The following is a 22,500-nucleotide window of genomic DNA, read 5'->3' on the forward strand; positions in this document are numbered from 1 at the left end:
AAGTGTGAAGCTCAGGAGTGAAATGCTGATAAGACACTCAGAGCTAGTTTTATTTCCGAATGTCCCCCTCAGCCAGGTGATCGTCGGGGCAGGAATTACGGGAGACTCGCCCTGGGACAGTCACTCAGCATGACTTCAGGGTGGCGTGGACACTGTATTTAACATTAAACAGGTTGATAAGACTGCTGATTGAAGTCTGTACAAACAGTCTCTTGAGGACGGAGGCCTGGCGTTAGGAGAGGCTTGTTATGATCACCTGTCATTTATCTGTAATTATTATTCGCCTGTACACACTCAACACGTTTAATAGGTGTAGAAATGAAGGAGGCGATTATCGATACAGACACTGGGCAGACAGAGCAGCTTGGGACCTGATTTCAGCGAACAGGTCGGGTCTTTAAGGTTGAGAAATGTCTGTCTTGTACATTATAGTCAGGCAAAGATGGAAACCAGAGTTTGGGTTAGCTTGACCGTCAGGTGCTCCACATTATGGCTGTATGAGTCGTAGAGATTTAGACGTGGACGTTAAACATGGTCACGTCACAAAATGCAAAATGAGTGGTATTTCCACTTAGGTATTTATAGATATTAAGCATTGTAATAGCCCAACATGCAAACCGCGTTGCATTTATTTACATCTTTCCCTCTGAGTCTTTTGGCAGCAGCTCTTGCCTTTGCTTGGTGTGGAGTCCTGAACTCTGTTCTAGCGTGACTGTAGTTGTTCTGTTGTTCTGCATTCAAACATTTGGCAATTTGTCCCATCCTGCCAACCTAGTGACCCACAGCCATGGTAGAAGAACATCTTCAGGAATCAGATTGACTTGAAACCAGGACAGGAGGCGATGGCGGCTCTGAAACCGGTTTTACTTGTTTTTTGTTTTAACTTGTATTCTGTAAGATCGATGTATTGAGAGCTGATTAGACTGACTGATGAGGAAATCTCTGTTGAGTTAAGAACTGCCTCATATATTTAATTGTATTAAAGACCGTCTTTTCCTGTTGAAGGACATTTACTGGGGTCATTTTCTTTTTTTCAGTCTTCATAATCAGCATATGAAAATGTTAATGACATTGAAAGAGTCGTTATAAATAATCAAATCAAATTTATTTGTAGAGCTTTTTTACAACTGATGTTGTGACAAAGCACCTTCACAGAATTCCAGTTAAATAACAGCTCAGAGGCTCATGAGTGGTGCGCTCGGCTGCTTCTGTTCAAATTAAAGGCCCCTGTGGCTTCAAAAACCTCATGAAATGTCTCACAAGAGCTTTGTTGGAACCAGAGAACTATATATAAATGTGTAAAACAGCTTGTCAAGCTGCGGTTTCTGGTATTACAGCCTGGTGTACAGACGTCCACGTTCACTGAATGAAACTGGATGCTGGTTGCTCACATTGTTTTAAATGTTGTTTATTGTTTACAGATCAAGATGACACAAAGATCCATGTGAACTAAATGACAGTCCATCCAACCCAGAACCATCAATTCAGCGGTCTGGTCAGCAGTAACGACAAGTGCCCTTTCTGAGGTCCCTCACACAGACTCGTCTTAACCGTCCATTTCAGCTCACTCAGTGACATAAATGAGTGACCCAGCAGGAGAGGTCAGGGCTGGGGTGCACACCAGAACCCACACAGGTAACTACATCTGTAACATCCACACCATCACACAGGATGTGGTACCAATGATGTATGTGTAGATTTACCAGTTATTCTTATGTCTGTCCAACAAGCAGTTTACTTAACATGAGGCTGAAACTAAGGCACTACTCACTTAATATTTCAGTGGAAGCCTTAAAGCTCCTGACAGCTCGATTTAAAACCTGATATTTTTGTTTTCACAGTAAAGACCTGCTGTGGAAAAAGTGTTGTTACCATTCATATATTCATGAAATATATATGAATGGATACGACTTCTTAGTAGATAAACTCTCCAAAAATTCCAAGCCTGCTCATAAGTGTAGGTGTGTCAGAGCACAAATGATTGACAGTGCTGTCTCCTAGGCAACATAAACACCCTGGCCTCGGGGGCAGTGGTGAGCGCAGGTTGGTCGGTGTGTTCAGCCAGTCTCTGAATGTTGAGGTGTTTACGGTGAGGTTAGAGATCTAGTTAGTTTGCAGCTGATGTTTGAGAACTGAGGCGTTGGTGTTACGAAGGTCACACAAGCTCACGCTACGAGTTGGCGCGGTCGCGTTTACGGACACAGTGGAGAAATTTCTCACGTGCTGTTTCAGGTGCGCCTCTCCTGTGATGTACAGTTAAGGGGGGACACTGTAAGCCTTGATGCTGGAGGGGAAGTGAAGGTATCAGTTTATTCCTGCGTTTAGCGTTGACTGCCAGCTGTCATGTTCTCAAATATGAAGTTAAGTGCTTGTAGTAAGATCCTGCAACAGGTGGCTAACACAAGCAGCCAAAGCAGCTTGTAGCTGCGCTACACACAGAACAAGCACCATTAACACATTTAGAAAAGCTTAAACCTCTTTGTTGGGGGCTTTGTTTAAGAAGCAGCGGTGGAGCAGGTACACACACACTCACTACTACTAACTACTACTAACATTTCTGCTCTCTCTCTGATGGATTTCCTCTTTTTTTCAGCCTAATGATGGTCTGCTTCACTTCCATTAAGATCTCCTTTGACTGCATGTTGTGGGGTCACAGCAACGACTTCCAAATGCAAATGCCACACCTGGAATCAACTCCAGACCTTTAACTTGTCTAATTGATGATGGATTAATGAGGGAATAGCCCATGCAGCCCATGAAATAGCTTTTGAGATAATTGTCCAATTACCTTTGGACCTTTGAAAGAGAGGCAGCTACGTATTGAAGACTTGTAATTCCTAGACCCTAACCCTAAATTAGGATGTGAATACCTCAAATTAAAGCAGAGAGTCTGCACTTTAAGCTCATGTTGATTATACAACCGTATCTTGAATATGTTTTGGTAAACAGCTAAAATACCAAAACTTGTGTCACTGTCCAAATATGGAGCCACATGGCTACCATAGAAGGGAAGGACCTCCTCAGAGGAACAAAGGGAGAATCCGTGACTCTTTTCTCTGCTCTTAATGCTCTAAAGGGAAAATCAGCTTTTTAAAGTCATCATGAAAAATAAAAGTAAACAAGGTCATTCTGAGTGGATTGATGTGAAATGGTAGAAAAACTCTGATATCTTTGCACTGGTGGTGATAGGAACCCAGGGTCACAACATCTACAACGCAAATAAAACGCATTTTATTTATTATCCCAGTAAAGTTTTTTTCGGTGAAGCTCTAAGTGTCTCCTGAGTTGTATGTGTGATGCTGGTGATGGTCAGTGGTATTAAATCAGGAAAACAATGTTTTGGCTTACAGTGCCCTGCATGTATCTCTCCACCATGACCTAATTTTAAAAAGATGTGTTTTAGGCCAAAACCTTTTCTCACCACTATCATAAAACAGTATGTCATGCATCAGGCAACATGTTTATGCAACATATTATAGAAAATGACTACCATTTGTGTAATAACTGTCTGTGTGAGTAACTTTAGAGGCATGAACCCTTTCAGACATCAGGGGTTCCATCACCACCACTGTGTACAGTTCTAGTTTCTCTAAAACGGTGCTTTTCATGTCAAAACACTCTTGATTGACTATTCACATATTAACACTGTAATGATGCAGGAATTTTGAATGTTGAGTGGAGATCCCCTTTAAGACAAATGTATTTTTTGGTGGCGGGACCTTTCTTTACCTTGTCTTCACCCCCCCATACAGAATGTCCTGGTTCAACGGCTTCCTAGTAGCCAGAGTGGACGACCGAAAGACCGCGTGGGGCGAGCGCAATGGCAAGAAGTCCAAGCGCAAGGGCGGCTCATCGCTCTGCAACCCGCGCTACATGAGCTGCCTGCGGGACATAGAGGCCATGGAGCCCCCTCCGCAGCCGGCCCATTTGCAGCCCCAGTGGGCCGGGGCTGGAAGTGGAGGAGGAGGTGGCAACTTCGGCATGCGCTGCGGTTGGCAGGAGGACCACTATGGGAAGCGGGGGGGCGGGGGAGAGAGTGTGGGGCTCAAATCTGTGGACCTGGGCTTCGAAGATGGTGACGCTAAAGGCCAGAAAGGCGAGGGCCTGGGGAGCAGCGGCTCAGTGGATGACCTCGCCGGTGGCGCCTCGCTGACGGCAGCTGACTGCTGGCAGCGTGTGGCTCGTGTTTTCCAGTCCAAGAAATTCCAGTCACGCAAGCTGGAACGTCTGTACCAGCGCTATTTCTTCAGACTCAACCAGAGCTCGCTGACCATGCTGATGGGCGTGCTGGTCATCGTTTGTGGTGTCATGCTCACCTTTCACTGTGTGCATGCACCGCCTGACGTCACCTACGCGTCAGTGCTCTCTGTGGCCATGGCCCTCTTCCTGGCCCTCATGGTGGTCTGCAACCGCAACGGCTTCCACCAGGACTACATGTGGATGGTCAGCTACTTGGTGATCGGCGTGCTGATCGCCGTGCAGGTCTTCGGGGTGCTGATGGTGGCCCCCCGGAGTGCCTCTGAAGGCATCTGGTGGTCCGTCTTCTTCATCTACATCATCTACACGCTGCTGCCGGTGCGCATGCGGGCAGCTGTGCTGAGCGGAGGGGTGCTTTCTTGCATACATCTCCTCACGACATGGAGGATGAACCAGGAGGATGAGTTCCTCTGGAAACAGGTAAGAACCCAGCTGCTTTTTCTGATCTCATACAGCTGTGTGGAGTTTTATCTCTTTCCGTGTACAGAGATATTTATACCTTGTCAACATTCGGACAGTAAGTTGTTGTAAGCTGATTTCTGTTCCTAATCCCATTTAATTAGTGTTAATTACAGTCTTGGAGTGCAAGAGTTTTGAAGATGTTTTAAATATTTTAGATCATCTTTTAAGTCAGGAAATTTTTAAGAAGGCTTTTATGAAATCCAACCGTAAATATGCATACACTTTAAAACAAATGCAGTTTAGATAAAACTCATAAAGTCATGTGTACACATTTGTATGCAGAGTTGACACCTAATGGGTTTGGTTTATTGGAGGAGATGGATATTATTATCACTCTAAAAAAGCTGGCTAAAACACGTCACTTGTAGAGTTTTTTTTCCCTTTTGCTCTGTTTAACAAAGTTGCATTGTGGTATTTTGTGTTTTCTGCGATTAATTGATTGTGTTAGCTACTCATTAGGATCCTTTTCCAAACTTGTACATAAAAAACTATTACATATAATAATAATACATTTTGATGGCCAGCAACATGTAACAGTGTTTCTTTGTCCAGTTGCTGACAGTGTGAAGAATGATATTTTTTAGGAGAGTTTTCCTTTTATTTTTATTCATATGGGTGTCAAAACCCTGTTATATATCGGTGTTGGCAATTTTGTTGTTGTTGCTGTGTTGCTCCAGTGTCGTAAAGATTTTTCAGATTGAAAGTGAAATGATTTGTAGTTTGTAGATGGACTGTTACTGACATTGTGCACCACAAGCAAATGATGAAGGAAGAGCCCTTTATTTGATCACATAACACACAATGTTCCTCTAACATCAAATATAACCGATTGGTCAAGACATGTTAGCAGTCCATCATTTGCAGTGTCTTCAATTCTGCACAGGAAGCTTGTCACCCAAAACATTCATTACAGTTGATGTGATAATGTGGCTCAGTGAGTTTCCTCTGGTCATGTATGACTGTGCTGAGCAGGAATATTGGTGGACACTTTCATCACGTAAATGACTAATGACTGAATGTTGATACTGTGATATTGAATGTTGATAACATGATACTGAATTATCAGCACTGCTCAGCACCCTGTAATCCCTCACCAGGTCTGTGTTCTTTGATACAGGCCTAATGTGGTGTCACAGCTACTGAATAATAACTGTAGAGTTTAAGGGGCTAAAACTTTTTAACATAATTCCAAATTACACACACACACACAGAGACAGACCCCCCCCCCCCCATCCACACCCCCAAATACAAACACACACTCTCTCTCCCACCCACTTACCCACTCACCCACTCATCCACATACACACCCTCCCACACACACACATATATTTATACACACACACACACACACACACACACACACACACACACACACACGCGCACACACACACACTCTCTCTCTCTCTCTCTCTCTCTCTCTCTCTCTCTCTCTCTCTCTCACACACACACACACACACACACACACACACACACTCACACACACACACACAAACACACACACACACACACTCTCTCTCACACAAGCACACACACACACACACACACACTCTCTCTCTCTCTCACACAAACACACACACGCACGCACGCACACACGAGTTGAGGTCAGGACTCTGTGCAGGCCAGTCAAGTTCTTCCACACCAAACTGGCTCATCCACGTCTTTATGGACCTGCTTTGTGCACTGGTGCTCAGTCATGTTGGAACAGGAAGGGGCCGTCCCCAAACTGTTCCCACAAAGTTGGGAGCAGGAAATTGTCCAAAATCTCTTGGTGCTGAAGCTTTAAGAGTTCCTTTCACTGGAACTAAGGGACCGAGCCCAACTCCTGAAAAACAGCCCCACACCATTGGCCGACCACTTCGTGGCTGAGTTGCTGTCGTTCCCAATCGCTTCCACTTTGTTATAATCCCACTGACAGTGGACTGTGGAATATTTAGTAGTGAGGAAATTTCACGACTGGACTTGCTGCACAGGTGGCGTCCGATCACGGCACCACGCTGGAATTCACTGAGCTCCTGAGAGCGACCCATTCTTTCACTAATGTCTGTAGAAGCAGTCTGCAGGCCGAGGGGCTCGGCTTTATACACCTGTGGCCATGGAAGTGACTGGAACACCTGAACTCAGTGATTTGGATGGGGGAGTGAAAACTTTTGGAAATATAGTGTATGCTAAACATAAAAGTGGTGCATTAAAGATGCCACTATGTGGCCATTTTAAAATAATAGTCCAAAACAAAATGTTTCACTTCAGATGTCTAAAAATGGAAATAACTGTCATTTTATTGCGGCTTTTAAAAAACCTCTGGTCAAATTACACTTATTGTTAAAAGTAAGTGCACATCCTGTATGTTAAAATAATCATTTTCAAATTTTAGAGTAGAATGTACATTTGTTTACTGTATTTAACATATTGTTAAATAAAATAAAAAACATATCGGTATTGCCAGATACTCAGCATTAAAGGACTCGGAGCAGAGAAAAACCTTAATTCCATATGTGCTGTTAAGGTAAGAAATCGTATTGATCATTGATGGGAAGCGTTCGTAGAAGTAAATGTGCTTTTGATTGGTATTAAAAAGTATTTAAAGCATATAGTCATGAATTGTCAGTGAAAGTATATGTAATCAATATAAATTTATTCAGTGTTTATATTATAAAACACATTTACGTAAAACACTTTTTTTGTCTAATTGAAAGCAAAACATGAAAATACAAAATAAAATGTGAATGAGTTGTGGCCTGAGTATGTTTAGTTAGGCCCACCCTGTAGCTTTAGACATGAACCCTCAATTCGCCTTGTCACGAAATCTGCACCGCTCTGTTAGCACAGCTCACGTCTTCTGTCAGGAACTTGTGGCGGGTTCATGCTGTCTGGATCCTGTGGCTGTCCTGTCTGTGGTCACAGTGTGTAGTTGTGCATTGAGCCAAAGGCCTGAGGGGTGGGCTGAAGGTCAGGCAGTGGAGCTGAATGAATCTCCAGCAGCAGGAGTCTCAAATCTCCATACCCTCACCCTCCATGAGCATATCAGCATCAGGCATAGCAGCATAAGACTGTCGCCCATCTCTCTGTGCTCCCACACAAGGGACACTTTGTCTGCTGTGAGGACTCAGAGAGAATGACTGAGTGTGTGTGGTTCAAGAAGGGGAGGCACAGCTGAATAAAGGGGGTGAGGCTGACCTGCTGTTCAGAGTCACCATCATGGGTTGAATAGCTGTTATTGCTGTCATGGTCACATAAAACATGATTACTCAGTTGAATAAACAGCATTGATTAAAAAAAACGTTCATAATTAAATGCATGATAATGCATATTAAATTCTCCTGCTGGTCTCTTACAGTTCAGACTGTCACAATCACGAAAGTCTAGCTGACGGTTTCTAGTCATATAAATAATTGTGTTTAATGATTTCATAGTTTTTTCTTGTTCCTTGTTTAACTGTTAAAATACAAGGCTAAAGTGGCCAAATTGGCTGATAAGCCACCTGACCTGCTGTCTGCATTTACTTAGTAGCGTTAATAACATTGATTGTACTCACCCAAATGTTTGCAGTTACACAGAATTATGTGTACAGTTAAGCAAAGCTACGTGATGTTCAGGAGCTAAAAACATTCACTCAGCCAGAAGGCTCAGAATTAGGCTCAGCACTCTGTGTGGCCCTCATAGAGCACAGAGGTAGAAGTGAGAGCTTCTCTTTTCACCATGAGTCTCATCATGTCTGTGAATCCATTTACTGTTTTTTATTATTTACCTTCACTCAGGTGCAACAGATTAATATGACTGTCAATCATATGTCAGTGGGGGTTAGGGTTAGGGTCAGAGGTACAGTCTGACTCTGACACTGACTCCCCTTTAAATCTACACTCAGTCGTTTTCCTCCTTTAAATGTCCTTGATTTGCCGACACTACGTGAAGCTAAATGTAGCAGTAGAAGTTTAGAGAGTTGGTGCAGAACTGCTTCCTGCTAAATCCATATTCCTCTCAGCGCTGATGTCGCTGCTCTGGGCGAGAGACGCCGCAGCTCAGCAGGACGAGATGTATTGTTCAGTTTTTGCTCACGTGGCTCTCACCATCACACACTAGTGCTAAGAGGGGAGGTGAAGCTAAGAGAAGCTTAGATGCTTGAAGAAGTTCTTGATCATTTGTTATGATGCTGAATGTTTGAGTAAATGTGAAACATCTATCCAAAAGCTGTTCTTAGACTTTTAGTTCCCTGAAGTCTCAGAGGCCTCTGACCAAAAATGATCAGGCCTCACACAGTTAACTGTGTGTTTGGAGGTTGTGATGAATGTTTGAGGGCTTTTGAACTTTCCTCATTCCATTATAGTCACAGTTATTGCTGGTGATCTAATTTTATATTAAAGCTAAATTCCAGGTTGAGGGGCAAAATAAAGAAAACTAATCCCTATTTTACCTTTTTATCAACGCTGCATATTAAAGGTCAGAAGGTTGTCGTTGAGTCCAGGTTCTTATCGATGGAGCGAAGGTTGGAGAGACAAATGGAAGATGTCGCCAGTATTTTAATGATAATCTTCAGCATAAGAGTCTGTTAGCTGGGCTAGTGTTTCTGCTGACCTCAGCTGCATGAGATGACCCCGTGGTCCCACATGTTTTGACAGAGTTGGTACTGTTGTATAAATTTACTTCAAGTAAATCCCTTTTACAGGAAGTGGAACTGTATAAATATCAGGACTGACAGGCTGATCACTTTACACAGAGTTAGTGTTGTTATTGATATTTAAGGATCAGGTGTCTGTATCGAATGGGGGGAAAGTAGTATTGAGGCATCCCTTCTAAATAAAACGGTGTTGTAGACGTCATGACATCTGGTTCCTTTCACCACCAAACACATCACGTTTCACATCAAACGGCTCTGAATGACTGTTTACATCTCAACGATTGAACTATGCAGAAAAACATGCCGTCTATTTCTGACTGGTGGCTCATTAAAACAAGCGGAGAACTTGTGTGGATTTCATACTTTGATGCAACGGCATATTTGTGTTTATTAGAAGAGGAGATATTTTATTACGATTTGCATTTATAATTATTATATATGTAATAATTATTGTGATGTGACCAGGTTTGCACTGCAGGGAGTAAAAAGTGTTTAAATGTTTTTGTAATTGCTCTGGATGAAAACACATGGTTGAAAGGTTGGAAGAGTTAAAGCTGTTAATAAAATGTAAATCACTGGAAATATAATTCATTCTGTAGCTAATTATGTCATTACGTATGTAATTAATTAATTCTGTATGCATAGTTAATCTCAACTTCTAAAGGTTAAACACGGAGAGACGGATCGTTGTGTGCATGATTATTCTTTAAAACGGGAACCTGGAGGGAAACGGTTTCTGTGACTCAGTCGTCACTCTAATTATGGCTATTTTTGTCATATTTCACCATTTCACGTGGCCCGAGGAGTCCGAGTTGTTCACTGGAAGGAGAAAGTCTTCATGACCTCATTGAGCTGTAATGGTGTGAAACCGAGCTGTACGGAATTCTCAGAATGTTTTTGTTATACAGCCTCATTTATCCTTCCATGTAGACTTAGTGTCCAGTTATTTCCTCATTCTCCAGTAACTGATTAAGCTGTGTGTGTGTGTGTGTGAGAGTGTGAGTGTGTGTGTGTGAATGTGTGTGTGTGTGTGTGTGTGTGTGTGAGAGTCTGTGTGTGTGTGTGTGTGTGAGAGAGTCTGTGAGTGTGTGAGTGTGTGTGTGTGTGTGTGTGTGTGTGTGTGTGTGTGTGCATGTGTGTGTGTGTGTGTGTGTGTGAGAGAGAGAGTCTGTGTGTCTGTGTGTGTGTTTGTGCGTGTGTGTGTGTGTGTGTGAGAGTCTGTGTGTGCGTGTGTGAGTGTGAGAGTCTGTGTGTGTGCGTGTGTGAGTCTGTGTGTGTGTGTCTGTGTGTGTGTGTGTGTGAGTCTGTGTGTGCGAGTGTGTGTAAGAGTGTGTGTCTGTGTGTGTGTGTGTGTGTGTGTGTGTGTGTGAGAGAGAGTCTGTGTGTCTGTGCGTGTGTGTGTGTGTGTGAGAGAGAGAGTCTGTGTGTCTGTGCGTGTGTGTGTGTGTGAGAGAGAGAGAGTCTGTGTGTCTGTGCATGTGTGTGTGTGTGTGTGTGTGAGAGAGAGTCTGTGTGTCTGTGCGTGTGTGTGTGTGTGTGTGTGTGTGTGTGCTAATCTGTCTGTTTGTTTGCTGTTAGTTTAACAGACTGAGAAATAGGAACTGGCCATGCCGCGACTGCTGGGAGCTGTTAATTCTACTCCAGATCAAGAGTTATTTTTAGAATATTCTTCTAAATCGGGTTAAACAGATATAAAAATTAGACTGTTCAGGCTGTCAAGCCACTGAATGCTGTGGCCAAAATTAAGAGCATGTGGAATCCAGAATTACATGAACGTGTTTATCATGCAGAAATTGAATTTACAGTCACCTTTTATCATTTATACCAGTCACACCGGAGGAAGACGTGAAGGGATCCTTTTTTCATTGTCTTTTTTCATTCATCGTCTATCTTCATCAGGCTTTGATGTCACGCCCAGACGGACTGTCACGCCCAGACGGACTGTCGCGCCCAGGCTGACTGTCACGCCCAGGCTGACTGTCACGCCCAGACGGACTGTCACGCCCAGGCTGACTGTCACGCCCAGACGGACTGTCACGCCCAGGCTGACTGTCACGCCCAGGCTGACTGTCACGCCCAGATGGACTGTCACGCCCAGGCTGACTGTCACGCCCAGATGGACTGTCACGCCCAGGCTGACTGTCACGCCCAGATGGACTGTCACGCCCAGGCTGACTGTCATGCCCAGATGGACTGTCACGCCCAGACGGACTGTCACGCCCAGGCTGACTGTCACGCCCAGACGGACTGTCACGCCCAGACGGACTGTCACGCCCAGGCTGACTGTCACGCCCAGACGGACTGTAACGCCCAGGCTGACTGTCACGCCCAGACGGACTGTCACGCCCAGGCTGACTGTCACGCCCAGACGTACTGTCACGCCCAGATGGACTGTCATGCCCAGGCTGACTGTCACGCCCAGGCTGACTGTCACGCCCAGGCTGACTGTCACGCCCAGACGGACTGTCACGCCCAGGCTGACTGTCACGCCCAGACGGACTGTCACGCCCAGACGGACTGTCACGCCCAGGCTGACTGTCACGCCCAGGCTGACTGTCACGCCCAGACGTACTGTCATGCCCAGGCTGACTGTCACGCCCAGGCTGACTGTCACGCCCAGACGGACTGTATTGCCCAGGCTGACTGTCACGCCCAGTCTGACTGTCACGCCCAGGCTGACTGTCACGCCCAGACGGACTGTCACGCCCAGGCTGACTGTCACGCCCAGGCTGACTGTCATGCCCAGGCTGACTGTCACGCCCAGGCTGACTGTCATGCCCAGGCTGACTGTCACGCCCAGATGGACTGTCACGCCCAGGCTGACTGTCACACCCAGATGGACTGTCACACCCAGGCTGACTGTCACACCAAGGCAGACTGAGGCTTAACGGCACATGTGCAGCTGAGATTTTGAGTGTTAATGTTTTCTAAACAAGTTTTTCTAGATGAAGAAGAAATTTTGGTGTCTGCCTGTCACGGAACTGACAGCAAGGTCTGACAGAACATTGCATCCTATTAAAAATCATCAGCCACACAATTTTTCAATTTCAAGTCTGAACTTTCTTATTTGTTTGTATTTGTAGTAGGTTATTATTCTTTTTTCAGCACTGTCACTGGTAGTAAAGCTATATTTTCAAGGGCCCATATACATATTTTAGTTTTTTCCCTTGAGCTCCACTTTTAACATTTATGTCGTTTCATAATTCATAATTAATTTCATATCACCTCCCACCTACCACCACATGTCACCCTTAATTAAACAGGCCGTTTTTGTCACTGTGCCTTTAAGAGTGATATGAGTATATGAGCTCTGCTCTGATTGACTGTCCTGTTTTGTGCCTCATTCAAAAACCTATCAAACCCTCCTTAGTACTTCAGTATAAGCGGGTTAGGGTTGGATAGATTTAAATGAGTTGGTTCTCGTGGCATCAGAGAAACAATGAATTTAAAACAGGCTGGTTTTGCAGCTTGATTTTCATATATGGACTGTAAATGTGTATTTTGAAACTTTAACAGTGTTAACGTGTTACTTCAAACTCTCTGAGTGTTTATTTGGAGCTGCTGCAGTGATATGGGCCTTTTAATTACCCAGCCACTGCAGCAGCTCCAAAGAAACACTGTCTATTTACCCGTCTACACTGTGCCCACTGTCTCTTTCTTGGCTAACTGCTCTGAGAGCTCAGCATTCCTTTTTCCTTTTCTCTTTCTCTCATTCAGTTTCTGTGAGATGCACTAAATGCATTTCAGCTGTGCAGAATCGAGGCTCGAGGCTCTTGTTTGTGTCATCGATATGAGTCATGCTTCCATTAAGTGCTAACTGCCTGTATTGGCTCAGAAGTTTAGACATATAGTACCTGGTTATATGTAAGCCCACAGTCATGGTATAAATCCTCCTCTCATTTAGCTCTTTGTTCTTCAGCGCTCCTGTGTGTGCATGTGTTCAATTGCATGAGAGCCTGAGTAAATATGTTTTCATGGTTCAGTAATGATGCTATTCCAAGAAAGGCCTCTTTAGTGCAAACCCTAAACTGGTGCTAAGGGTGGGTGTGTAGGTATGTGTTGACATGTTGGTGGTTCATCAGTCCAGGACTAACATGTTCTTTAATAAACTTCACTTTACTGAGGAGCAGCTCTGGGAAGAGGATTTTCTTCCATGCAGTCAAAGTGTTTTATGCATGTTGTGAAATTCATCAAACTAATAAGACTAGAATTGCAACACTGACAGAAGGGCTGAGCAAAATTCCAGTTTAATGAAAAGCTACAAGGGTTACTCAAGTTCAATGCTTTCACAGGTTTTTATCTTTACTAGCATTTCTTTTCAACCTCTAGTAAAGTTGGCTTCTATTGCAGATCTCTTACCTGATAAAATAACACAGCTACTGAATTTAGATCGTCTAGTAAAAGATACAGGCCAGAAATCAGCGAAGTGAGGTGCAGTTATTTAGCTTTACTTTTCCCAAAACATCATGTTCACACATTCATTACTGTGGAGGGTCAGTGCTCTACTTCGCTAGATTGTTAGAGCACCGTTTGTATCGTAGCTCAGGGTCAGATACGAAAAAGCTTGGCTAAGAAAAGAAGTATGAAGGATCTTAATCTTAAACTTAATGAAGTGTGGAATTAAGAATAAAGTATAAAGGTAAAGAGTCACAAATGCTTGTGTAGCTTTTATATGACGATGACTGTGTGATAATTACAGCAGGTCTGCAGCACCTTCTCGTCACCAGACCTTCCCTTCAGATGTTATGTTAGGAACTTTAACCAACATGTTGAGGTTAGTCAAAGAAAAAAGCAAGTGATTTTGATCCTGAGAAAAACTTTTCACAGCAGAGTCATGGTTTGCTCAAACCAAATTCAGCTAACTGAAAAAAAAATAGAATGAAAGAAAAGAGAGATAGAGAGACTCAAACTGAAGATAAAGAATTTATGGAAGTTGTAAAGAGAAACTGCTGTGATGAGACTCTTAACAGCCTCCTGACTGCAGGAACAATCAACTGTATTCAGAAATAATTAAATACTGTTTTATTGTGACTGTATAAAGTAGAGAAAAGCTACTTTACAATACTTTAAACTGTATTGACTTCAGTTTGTAGGCGTCTGAAAAACCGTGGTGGCACAGCTCAAATACAGAGAAAGGAAAACATGCCAGAAAAGTTAAAACTAATAAAAGAGTTTTTTTGTGTCCAAAAAAGGTTTTAGTACATAGACTTTGTCAAAGCTCATCCAACAAAAATTGTTAAGCATTCTGACCTTGTCCAAACTGTTTCCAATAAAATGGCCAGCTTGTGTACTGAAAATGAGCTTTCATTAAAAAAAAGTACCAGTACAAACAGGAATAAGGCTCTGGAAGAGGCTTGGAAAGTATCTGAAGGTCTTGGGAAGTAACTGTGTGTACTGTACTGGATTTAAGTGTGTAGCGGCGTATCCTAGTTGCTTTGTGGTAGCTTATTAATTTTGGGCTAATATGTTAGCTAGTGTGTTAGATCTGGGCCCTTTAAGTGATCCTTATGACACCAGTCTGAATGGATCAGGTGAAACTCTCATTCTGAAACTTTCCTTTTTAATATGGAACATTATAATAAACAGGAAATGGAAGAATTAACATGTTGACATTATCAAATTGGCATAAGACAGATTTGCAGGTGGTCCTTGTTTTTGGTAAAGATGCTACAATATTGTATCAAACCAGATTACGAGTTTACGAGAACCAGCATTACATGCCGGTTGGGATCCATGATTGCCAGAGTTAAGCAACCAGCTTACTAGAATAAGACTGTTCTATTCTGCTCCGTATCACAGATTATACGGAAAGAGCAGGAAACACATGAGTTTCAGATCATATACTACAATCTGAAGGTTTTCCGCATCGAGGCCATTAGTGATACTCTTATTTGAATGGAAACATAAAGGTTAAAATATTAACACACCCGATGAGACACTGTTCAATTAAAGTTTCTTTCTCTGTGGTATCTGGGTCGATTCAGGTCTCTCGTTGGCCAGGACTTCAGACTCAACTGGACTGGCTGGACTGAAGACCCTATACATTCGATTAACTACCAACATAATTAGAAAGTGAGAGTCAAAGAACCACATTTGGATTTACAGTAATTTACAACAGGTGGGTCAAGTTCTAGATCTTCTGAAAGTCCTACATCCATCTATGATGAGCAGGAACCCAACCATGTTTCAGTCAGTAGTTAAAAATAGAAAACAGTGCAGCTCTATGCAAAAACTCTGGATTCACTCTGTGTTTATTTTTTTAAAGAGTTTTTACATTTATGGTCCAAACTGGCCTCACTCTAACAGTCATGGTTCAACACTTGTTTTTGGCACTCTTGACTCCAGCAGTAAGAGCAGTGACTAAACCCTAATACTAATCCTAACCCTAGACACAAGGAATTGACCTTTCCTGATTCAAAGGTTCTGCTTAAAGTGGAACCTGATGATGACGCCCCTTGGTGTTTGCGTTCTACGTCACATGACAGATAACCGTGTACTGTCTCTGGGTGCCTTCCCTTAACCCTTCAAAGCCCAGCACTGTGAGAGAGCTCTGGTGGTCCCATTAGATGCTTGGCTGTGTGAGCACTGCAGGAAATAAACCACAGAGAGAAACCCTGTGTGATTTTTATGTTGCTGTCCATTCTGGCATCATTAACCGTCCAGTCTATTAGAGTTTCCATTGCTTTTGATTACTTTCCAGGGTTCTGCCACCTCAGGAGCATTAGATCCAGTGAACCAGCTGAAATCAGCTTGTGGAAAATGTTATAATTTTCCAGGTATATCTACGTCATTGTGTTTGCAGGGGGAATATTTCTGTATACCTCTGGAAGTTCAAAGACCTTGTTAGCCACTGCCAAAGCTGTCAGGATATGACTAGAAACAGACATGTTCTGTTCTGGAGAACACTGGAAAAACCTGGGTCTGGTTTCTTTGATGTTCAGCTTCTTCAGGTGTTGGAAGCAAACTGTGGCTAGACCAGCTGGTCCTAGAAACACATAGGTTAGATGTTCACTGAATTCTGGTTTAGACTTTTCTGAGCTGGTCTGACAGGGTCAGTATTCCTGCTTGTGCAGGAACCACAGGTTCCCATTGATATTTTTCTGCACATAAGAAACTGGAATAAACTGCTTCCTTGTTGATCCACATGAATCTGCTGGGCTGTATTTGCTGCACACTTTTCAAATCAATCACCTACGGCCATCTTTGTTAAGGTGTCCTGAAAACAGATACCTTTCCTGTAGAACCAATCACAGCAGCTCATGTCCATCTTTGCCAATGTTACTATTAAAAAGCTCGGATTTTGCATTTTCAGCTACTCTTTACCTTTAAAGGAGAATACCATCAAAATTTTCTACAAAATTCAGTTTTACTGGCTGAGAGTTTGTTTATAATGGTCACAGAAACCAGGGTCATGATGTCTACAGCACAGATATGATTGGACTTACATTTGTCTTATGAGATTTATACAACCCCAATTCCAATGAAGTTGGGACATTGTGTGAAACATAAATAAAAACAGAATAAGATGATTTGCAAATCCTTTTCAACCGATATTCAATTGAATCCACTACAAAGATGAGATATTTAATGTTCAAACTTTACTGTTTTTGCAAATATTCACTCATTTTGAATTTGATGCCTGCAACATGTTCCAAAGAAGTTGGGACAGGGGCAACAAAAGACTGGGAAAGTTGAGGAATGCTCAAAAAACACCTGTTTGGAACATTCCACAGGTGAACAGGTTAATTGGAAACAGGTGAGTTTCATGATTGGGTGTAAAGGGAGCATCCCTGAAAGGCTCAGTCGTTCACAAGCAGGGATGGGCGAGGTTCACCACTTAGTGAACAACTGCATGAGCAAATAGTCCAACAGTTTAAGAACAACGTTTCTCAACATGCAGCTGCGAGGAATTTAAGGATTTCATCATCTACAGTCCATAATATCATCAAAAGATTCAGAGAATCTGGAGAAATCTCTGCAAGTAAGCGGCAAGGCAGAAAACCAACACTGAATGCCCGTAAGCCACATATCAACACCACCCAGAAACGCCGCCGCCTTCTATGGGCCGAGCTCATCTAAGATGGACTGACGCAGAGTGGAAAAGTGTCCTGTGGTCTGACGCGTCCACATTTCACACTGTTTCTGGAAATCATGGACGTCGTGTCCTCCGGGCCAAAGAGGAAAAGGACTGTCCGGATTGTTATCAGCTCAAAGTTCAAAAGCCAGCATCTCTGATGGTGTGGGGGGTGTTAGTGCCCATGGCAGGGGTAACCTGCACATCTGTGAAGGCCCCATTAACGCTGAAAGGTACATACAGCATTTTGGAGCAACATCTGCTGCCGTCCAAGCAGCGTCTTTTTCAGGGACGTCCTGCTTATTTCAGCAAGACGATGCCAAGCCATATTCTGCACGTGTTCCAACAGCGTGGCTTCGTAGTAAAAGAGTGCGGGTACTAGACTGACCTGCCTGCAGTCCAGACGTCTCCCATTGAAAATGTGTGGCGCATTATGAAGCTCAAAATACGACAGCGGAGACCCCGGACTGCTGAGCAGCTGAAGCTGTACATCAAGCAGGAATGGGAAAGAATTCCACCTACAAAGCTTCAACAATCAGTGTCCTCAGTTCCCAAACGCTTATTGAGTGTTAAAGGAAAGGTGATGTAACACAGTGGGAAACACGCCCCTGTCCCAACTTATATAACAAGATGGTGCCCACCATGGCAGACATCTTTGCGTGTTCCTCCTGCAACCGATGCTATTTATTACTTATTTTAACTTTAGTATTTATTTTAAGTGTACAGAACATCTACGGTACAGTTAGTTACAGTAAAGAGGCACTCCTGGAGATTGCTGAAGTTCATCATGAACTTACATTTAGCCTCTCAGACTTCAACTTTCTCTTACGCTCACACTCCACCGGCACCAGCCGGCAAGGCCCAGCAGCACCGGCCTCGGGTGAGCGGCACAGCCGACGAACAGAGCGGCCAAAGCGGAAGCGGGGCAAGAGAGGTGGGCTACATGCTAGGCTAAAGGCTAGGGCTACACGACCACCGCTACCTAGCCTGCTGCTAGCTAATGTTCGCTCCCTTGAAAACAAGCTGCATGAGCTGAGGACCAGAATAACAACTCAGCGTGAGATCAGAGAGTGCTGTGCTGTTATCCTCACGGAAACCTGGCTCTCGGACAGCACGCCAGACTCGGCGATCCAGCTGGAAACGCACTCCGTCCACCGCGGGGACCGCACAGCAGCGCCAGAGAACAACAAAGGCGGCGGTGCCTGCATCTACGTGAGCAACAGGTGGTGCACGGACGTAAAGACTGTTGAAAAACATTGTTCAGCTGACTTAGAGCTGCTGATGGTGAAGTGCAGAGCCTTTTATCTGCCTAGAGAGTTCAGCTCTGTGCACATTCTGGCTGCTTACATCCCGCCACGGCGCTAGGGCTGCTGCATGACGCCATCAGTAAACAAGAGACTGCTCTCCCGGACGCCGCATTCATTGTGGCCGGCGACTTCAATCACTGCAACCTGAGGACTGTCCTCCCCAAGTATAATCAGCACGTGAGCTTTCCGACGTGGGAGCGTAACATACTCGACCAAGTTTACAGCAACGTGAGGGGGCCTACAGGGCTGTGCCTCGGCCACACTTCGGACAGTCTGACCACATCTCCGTGTTCCTCTACCCAGCATACAGACAACTCCTCAAGCAAGCACTTCCAGTGAGTAAAACTATCAAAGTGTGGAATGAAGAAACTGACTTAGTGCTTCAGGACTGCTTTGACACAGACTGGGATGTATTCAGAACTGCTGCTATGAATGAGGACTGTACTGTTGATCTAGAGGACTATGCTTCTGGGGTAATGGGCTACATCAGCAGCTGCGTTGAAAGCGTTGTCCCTACAAGGCGCTGCAGAAAATACCCCAACCAGAAACCCTGGTTAAACGGTGAAGTTCAGCCCATGCTACGTGCCCGCCATGCTGCATTTCTCTCAGGAAACGCTGAGGCTACAAAAGGTCCAGATATGACCTACGTAGATCAATCAGAGAGACCAAGGGACAGTACAGGCTGAAGCTGGAGGGCTACTACACCATCACCCACTACCAACAGACAAGCAGGGCGGTTACTAACAGCCACACCACGCTACCTGATGAGCTAAATGAGTTTTATGCTCGCTTTGAGGCCCTCAACCCTCAACCCGAGAGACACTATGGCCACACGAAACACATCACTCACTGTGACATCAGTGGATGTGTGCAGGACCTTGAGGAGAATAAACCCACGGAGAGCAGCCGGCCCAGACAACATCCCTGGGCGTGCACTCAGGGTTTGCTCATCAGAACTGGCTGATGTGTTAGTGGACATATTCAATCTGTCCCTTCTGCTTCAAGTCAACCACCATCGTACCCCTCCCAAAGAAAAGCATTGTGACCAGCCTAAATGACTATCGCCCTGTTGCACTCACCCCAATCATGATGAAGTGCTTCGAGAGAATAGTCATGACTCACATCCAAGAGACCATTCCAAACACTATAGACCCTCTTCAGTTTGCATACCGACGGAACAGGTCCACAGACGGCGCAGTGAACACAGCCCTTCACACAGCCAAAGGACACCTATGTCAGGATGCTCTTCACTGACAGCATATACAGAGACAGCATACGGGAAGGAGGTGGCTGAGCTGGTGGCCTGGTGTCGTAACATCAATCTCTCCTTGAATGCAGACAAGACCAAGGAAATGATTGTTGATCCAAGGAGAAAGTGGGAGCTGCACACACCCCTGTATGTTGGTGAGACTGAGGTGGAGAGGGTGAAAACCTTCAAATTCCTCAGCATCCACATCAGTGAGGATCTCACCTGGTCTCACAACACACACCTCATCATCAGGAAGTCCCAGCAGCGACTGAACTTTCTGAGAAGGCTGAGGAAATTTGACATGCCAGCCAAAATTCTCAGCACCTTCTACAGGAGCACGATCGAGAGCGTTCTTACCAGCTCCATCAAGTTCTGGTATGGAAACTGCACTGCTCAGGACAGGAAGGCTCTCCAGCGTGTGATCAAAACTGCCCAGTCCATCTCAGGAGCAGCCGTCCCCTCACTACAGGACATTTATCACACCAGGGTCATCAGAGGGGCACAAAACATCATCAGGGACAGTGCACACCCCCAGCACAGACTCTTCACACTCCTACCTTCAGGCAGACGTTACAGGAGTGTAAAGTCCAGGACGACAAGACTGACCAACAGTTTCTATTCACAGGCCATCAGGCTGGTGAACACCTCACTAACTACCTCTTCCCCTCCCAATCTGAACTGATTTAACCTTCCACTCAACAACTGCACCTTACCTGCACTGCACTGCTGCTGTTAGAACAACACTGTTTACATCTATTACTGCACAGAGTAACATTGTTTACTGTTTACATCTGTTTTCATCTGTCACTTGATGCACTTTATGAACAGCTGCTCCACTTATTTGCACATATGCACGTGTAACTTTAATCTTATTTCAACTTTGCACATACTGTACACTTTTTTGCTTTTATTTATTACTACAGTTTTTTAGAGTTATTCTTATATTTTCTTTTTTTATTCTCTTAAGAGTTTATTTGGTGAATGGGGGAACAGTAAAGTAAGAATTTCATTGGACAGTGCAACTGCCTGCTCTGCTGTGTACATGACAATAAAACTCTTGAATCTTGAATCTTCTTTGGAAAATGTTGCAGGCATCAAATTCAAAATGAGCGACTTTTTGCAAAAAACAAAGTTTATCTGTTTGAGCATTAAATATTTTGTCTTTGTAGTGTATTCAATTGAATATAGGTTGAAAAGGATTTGCATATCATCGTATTCTGTTTTTATTTATGTTTTACACAACGTCCCAACTTCATTGGAATTAGGGTTGTGTGATAATAATGGTGAACCTGAAGAGGAGAAGTTCAAACTTTAAGTTGGTTTGGCAAAGCTGTTGCTATGGAACATCATGTGGTTGCTAAGATGTTGCTAGGCAATTGCTATGGAACCCCAGGTGGTTGCTAAGGTGTTGCTACGTTCTCCCTCACGGTTACTAAGGTATTACTAGGCCATTGCCATGGGGGTTTCTAATATGTGTAAGTATATATGTGTGTGTGCGTCTGTGTGTAAGATCAGTCAGAGGGTGGTACAGATGTCCTTTGTGACATCATTTTGGTGGTTACATTTTATTTTTCCCTTGTTTTCGATGGAACCATGATGAAAAATTCTGCCATCGCCATTTTTGCCATTGATGGCAGCCATGCAATAAACCAGATGGCAAACGTCTCATTATTAAATTCCAGACAAACCTGGTATTTTACAAACCCAATGGCAAAAAAGTTTCAGAGTCTGAAAGTCTTAATTCAACAGAAAGGAGTGAGTAGTCATTTCTTTTGATCTGTATTAAATTGAAATCCATACAAAACTCCAACATTTCATGTTTGACCTTATGAACTTCATGGTTATTTGTAAATATACACTCATTCCAAATATGATGCCTGCAGCATGTTCCAAAATGTTGGGACAGGAGCTTGTCCACGCCTTCGATTAAAACATAGGAAAACAAGGATTTTCTTCTCTATTAAATGACATAAGGATTCACGCTTAATGTGACCGGTTTGACGTTACCCACAGCTGGACTCCATAGTTCCAATTTTATCTGATTTACATGGTGATTAAGAAACTTGTGTTAAAATGGGATTAATTGGGTACAGAAATGTTGAGATTAGTTAATGATTAACTTTTCTACAGCGCAGTATCTGTTTCCACTGATGAAATCAGGAAGTCTGCTGCTAATCTTGGTGTTTGTTTGTCAGTGTCCACTTTCCCTTCCCCTGGTCATCTACCGTGAGATTAGTCCTGGTGTCCTTGGTGATTAATAGTGCGAGAGTGCCCTGCTGAATCCTCCATTTCAGCTGTAGGCTGGTTCTTAATGCTCTGTGAAAATAAGCTACAAAGGACTTATAGATGTTGAGGGTTTGTGCTAATTGACCCAGACTTAACAGACTTAATGGCTTTTTAAATGATGGCCTAAAACAGTGTTACTGTTGATGACCCTGAAGCCCGCTGCACTGCCCACTTTAGGGTTTTTCTTGATTTGGCACATCTTCCATACCATCCACAGGCATGTGTGCCAGAAGGCCGTTCCTAATGTGTGATC

The 22,500-nt window shown here is 43.8% G+C and overlaps 1 protein-coding gene across 5 annotated transcripts in view; it reads left to right on the forward strand.

Moving 5' to 3' along the window:
- adcy6a (adenylate cyclase 6a) overlaps window positions 1-22,500 on the forward strand; it is a 110,979-nt gene that overhangs the window by 16,924 nt on the left and 71,555 nt on the right. For all 5 annotated transcript variants that reach the window (XR_005130743.1, XM_037541308.1, XM_037541306.1 and 2 more), the window contains exons 2-3: window positions 1,422-1,635; window positions 3,753-4,677. Coding sequence is in view for 4 of the 5 variants with exons in the window: in XM_037541308.1 (XP_037397205.1) it covers window positions 3,754-4,677 (924 nt within the window). In the remaining variant the exon portion in view is untranslated. The remainder of the gene's footprint in view (window positions 1-1,421; window positions 1,636-3,752; window positions 4,678-22,500) is intronic.

The sequence above is a fragment of the Pygocentrus nattereri genome, chromosome 9 (genome assembly GCF_015220715.1).
Source record: "Pygocentrus nattereri isolate fPygNat1 chromosome 9, fPygNat1.pri, whole genome shotgun sequence".
NCBI lineage: Eukaryota > Metazoa > Chordata > Actinopteri > Characiformes > Serrasalmidae > Pygocentrus > Pygocentrus nattereri.